We start from the raw sequence: 4,789 nt of genomic DNA on the forward strand, positions 1-4,789 counted from the left end.
TGACCATTAACTGTGATTGTGATGATCTGTTATCTGAAACACATAAAAGCCTCACTGAGCCACAGAGAAGCATTTGAGCCACGTTTTATTTATTAACTGTTGTATTTATTGTGTCAGATTCACAGACAGACGAGGGAGAAGAAAACATATATGAACATCCATTAAAACAAAGGCTACAAATATACAGATGAACAGTCAAACAAACAGAAAAAAGATGAATGAAAACTAATTTATGCTTCAATGTAGATATGATCCTCTATGAGATTATTGTTCAGGAAAACGTCCCCAAGTCTTTGGATTTGTCCTTTTAAGCCTCTTTACTTCCCGCAGACAGAGAGTCTGAAGACGCTTAAAGAGTTACACAACTGCAGCCACAGGTGAAACGAATGATGCAGCTGCTTCAGTCTCAGGGTCAGGTGGTGGTGTTGGTGTTGGTGGTGTTGTTTGTGTTGTTGCTGTTGTCGCTGTCATCACTCCGTCACGGTTCAGTGACAGTTTGCTGCCGTGACGTTATGAACTTCAGTATTTCAGAGAAGCTGAGGTCTGACTGAAGAGGAAACTCATTGTCCTGCAGATTCTGGCGAAACGCCAGGGGCCGCGGTCTGAACGCCACATCACATAGCGAGTGAGGCCAGCGGGCTCCTGCGTCAGGCACTTTCTCTGTGAATGAAGCCGTGGTCACATGGTGCGAGAGTTTCCGGACGGTCGGTCAGCAGCTACACACCATGATCACGACTGCAACCGCGAGGGGAAAACTGGGGTCAGAAGTCACATTCATTAAGTGATTTCATCAGTACCATCATCAGAGCTGTAGATTCTGATGTTTGACAGGTTGACCTCTGACCTTCTGCCATTCACACCCAATAACATGTTTATAATTGTTGATATTTGAATTATAATTTGCTCAAACGTCCATTCAGCTGCAATCAATCAGAGTAAGACACAGAGAGAGAGAGAGCGAGCGAGAGCTGCAGGAATGACTGATTCAGCTCTGACCTCTTCTACTGAAGCCTTTCCTCTGACAGAGTCAGTGACAGTTTGTAGAAACACAACCAGGCTGTAAAGGTGGACTGGTGAGTAGATTTATTATCATGTTATATGTCCCCAACAACCTCTGTGTCTCATTTAGACACTCGTTAGCAACAGAGACATAAAAGACTAAAGAAATCAGACTGGAGTATTTACTGACTGATTTTATGTTGGAGAATAAAACATCAAAATATCTTGAGCTTGTGTTAAACACAGACCTGATTTCAGTCATCAACCAAAAACACATTCAACAAATCAGAGACTTCAGGACAGGGAACAGGAAGTAGATTAGAATACAACTAATGTCCAGGTTTTAGGACTCATTTCTGTGACATAAAATTTGTCAGTAAATATCCCAGTCCTGATTTCTTTAAGCTTTACATCTCTTTAAAAAGGGCAAAGAGAGGCTCAGCTCCAATAAAAATATAGCAGATTTCAGGTAAAAACACTCAGAGAAACCAAATCCTGTAAAGGTTTGGATGGTGGGTCCAGGTGGGCGGGGCTTGGTGACTGCTTTGTTGTGACATCACAAAGTTCCAGAAGTCCTGACGGCTGATTTTAAGGCTCAGTTTCTGAATACAGGCTGTGAGCATTTCTCTGTGGACTGAGGCTTTGATACTTTCACAGTATTAATATAGAAGCTAGAGCTGATCTATAATCACACTACACATGGACACAGACCTTTAGACTGGAGGAGCTTTTTTAAAAAACGGCATCACAGATTCAAAAAGATGTTTTAAACAAATAAATGTTCCTTAAAAAAAGCTTCATGATGTTTCTACACAACTTCCTAAGTTTAAACTCAAGCTCTTCATTCTCTTGAACTTCAGTCTCAAACTTCCTGAACTTGCAGTTGGGGGCAGAGCTGAGTATCAAACCTGTCACATATTCAAGGCCCCTTATCTCAATATTAACATCAAATGTTTGTGGTATTTTTAAGGTGGAAATGAACTGGTTCTATTCTCTGGTGTGTTTAAACTGTGAAAATAACTTGATACTTTAAAGTGAATTTCTTCTAATGATCAATGTTTTTAATTATTTACAGGTTAAAACGCCTTCAAATATCATTTTGTTCTGTTTGTGTTTACAGGCTGAGGGGCTGAAATCATTGAAGTCAAACCTGTTATAATGCCACCCACCACCAGGGGTCATGTGACCTGGATCAGAACAGTAAGCACCTGTGAGGTCTGCCATGTGTCTTTCAAATCCTTTTTGTTTGTCGTTCTTCCTCTTGGTGTAAACTCCCCCTTCGTCTTCTTCTTCCCTTTTTCTCGCCTCAGCAGTTCAGGATCAGAGGTGGAAGTCTTTGTCCTGTGAACAGAGACGACCTCGGTGTTTTCCCTCCCGCTGAAAGTGAAAGTTGAGACTTTCCTCTCGAGTCTTTTCTGCACATGAGAGAAAACACCCACTCGGCCTCAGTGTGTCTCCTGTCTCTCAGCTGATGTTGGGGAGCGCCTGGTAGCTTCTCTTTTTCTGCGATTGCAGCAGAGGCGTCTGAGTGTCCACGTCCCGAGACAATGCCGTCCTGCCGGCTTGCCGCAGACGTGCACGCGTCCATCCGTAGACCAGACAGTTGAGGAAACCCTGAGAGGCTGAGGTGAAGGCCTGAGGACGGAGGACGGGGAGATCATCATCAATCCTTCTGATGGTTTTCCACATTTTAATGCAACTTGTTCTCAAATTTCTTTTTGCTGCTTTTTAATGGACTATTTCCTATTTCCAGTATTTCATACAAAACACAAAAATAACCTGAGTCAGAGATTATTTGACTTTTCAGACGTTTCCTCCTTCTTTATCAGCATGTTGATCCCTGAGTAATACACAGCAACAAACTTGGCCCCTTAAAGCAGAGTATTCTTAATATATATTGTATATTATTATATAATATTCTATATATAAAACCTGGAGTTAATTAACAGCCGGAGTGTGATGTCATATAATGTTAATTTCATAAATTCATCAATATAATTCTATTTTTCGGTCGGGGGCCCGAGGGGTCGGGGCAGGAGCCTCTGTTTTCAGTGACTATTTATGTTCCTTATAAAAGGAAATGAAAAGAGACAAAATGATAACAGAGAGGGAAAATGAAGCGGCATGCAGAGGTTGAAGGTCACAGTGAGGAGACCTTGTTCACAGGTGAGGTTTAAAGCCTCCGTCCTGCAGCACACTCACCTGCGATATGTAGAAGACGACCCCGGCCTTGCCCTGACACGCCGAGGGCTTCACCACCCGCAGAGACGCCAGACCCACCGCTGAGGGAGCAGCACACAAACACACCAGTTACCTCCATCGCTGGAGTCACAGCAGCCAATCAGGACGTTCCAAACTCTGACACCAGGTCGATTCTGTTCAGTAACCATGGTAACTTGAATTAGGATGAAGAAACAAACCTGGACCCCAGCAGAGGATGAAGACCAGCGGGTAAAGGAGCATCCGTCGGTCCATCACACGGAAGGAGGTCCGCTGCTGGTTGCCAAGGTAACCGTTTGACGTCACAACCCGCCTGTAAATACGCCGGGCTTTCACCACGAACACCTGGTGCAGCAGAGACAGATTCATGTTACACGAGGCCGCCATTTGTCCTTTAGTCCAACATGCCTACAAACATGTGAGCGGCACGTCGCACGTGTGAACTCACCGTGATGCTGAGGAGTGTGAGGATGAAGGCGGCGAGGAAGACAACGATGCTGTAGGTGTGCAACAGGCTGCAGGTTGTGATTGGCTGATGTTGCTCTGTGGTCAGGTACAGTGCTCCAGTGTGCAGCAGCAGACACCTAGTTTGATACAGTGCAAAGAAAAATCTAGAGTCAGCTCCTCATGGTCGTATCCCTCCGCCACTCAGACTGGTCTCAGGTTACTTCCTGTTTATCCTGAGTCAGAGAAAATATTAAATAGGTGTGTGACATTTTGTCATAATTTCTGTGAAGTCTTGAGTAACGACTAAAACATGTTTTCTGCGGTCACCGTGACCTTTTGACCTTTGACCACCAAAATCTATTCAGTTGATCCTTGAGTCCTGGTGAACGTTTGTGCCAAATTTGAAGACGTTACGTCTCGTTTTTGAAAACAAAATGGCCGCCTCTCTGACTGTTGCCGGACAGAGGAATAAGAACTCAAACATCAAACACATTTCTAAATAACTTCACATCATCTGTTCCAGAGTTTTCCTTCAGAGCAGAAACAGAGCAAAAGTTGGGAACAGGTAAACATATTTTTAAACAGGTAAATAAAAGCACCTCTCCTCACCTGTAGGGCTCACTGAAGTTGGTCTGACATTGGCTGATGTTCCCTTGTATAAACACAGGCGTCATCAGCAGCAGAGGTATCACACTGAAACAGGTCAAACAGTTTATTCAACACATGTGTTTTCCATGATTTTTATGCTGGAACTTGAACGTCACTTTGCTTCTTCCAGTGTCACTGAACAGTTTGGACTCACCCTGAGAGCAGAGCAGTGGTTTTACCAGCTGTGCTCACTCTGTTGGAAAACTGTGGAGAAAAAGGCAGGAGAAGGTTGTTGGACTTTATTAACAGAGTTTTTTTATTTTCTATATTTCTATTTTCTATATTCTATTTCATTCTGTTAAAGCTCCATGTTTTTTCTTCTGTGTTTTATTTGAAGTGTTGATCCATCAGAAGATATAAAAACCATCTCAGTGTAGTTTCACATCTCCTCTCTCAGGCTTCTCTCTGCAGCTCTAGTAACAACAGGTCGGTGAGCCAATCAGAAGAGAGGAGGCTCTGAGCCTCTCTTCTGATT

The 4,789-nt window shown here is 43.4% G+C and overlaps 1 protein-coding gene across 1 annotated transcript in view; it reads right to left on the bottom strand.

The window, feature by feature from the left end:
* Positions 1–83: 83 nt before the first annotated feature.
* Positions 84–4,789, bottom strand: part of tmem116 (transmembrane protein 116) — a 10,756-nt gene continuing 6,050 nt past the window's right edge. The window contains exons 5-10 of the mRNA XM_087171167.1: positions 4,469–4,577; positions 4,276–4,359; positions 3,668–3,803; positions 3,420–3,564; positions 3,202–3,281; positions 84–2,634 (exon numbers count right to left, since the gene is read on the bottom strand). Coding sequence (XP_087027293.1) covers positions 2,464–2,634; positions 3,202–3,281; positions 3,420–3,564; positions 3,668–3,803; positions 4,276–4,359; positions 4,469–4,577 — 725 coding nt within the window. The 3' untranslated portion in view covers positions 84–2,463. The remainder of the gene's footprint in view (positions 2,635–3,201; positions 3,282–3,419; positions 3,565–3,667; positions 3,804–4,275; positions 4,360–4,468; positions 4,578–4,789) is intronic.

The sequence above is a fragment of the Seriola lalandi genome, unplaced genomic scaffold, assembly GCF_002814215.2.
Source record: "Seriola lalandi dorsalis isolate HSWRI2012SDOR001 ecotype SW California unplaced genomic scaffold, Sedor1 jcf7180002054978, whole genome shotgun sequence".
Lineage (NCBI taxonomy): Eukaryota > Metazoa > Chordata > Actinopteri > Carangiformes > Carangidae > Seriola > Seriola lalandi.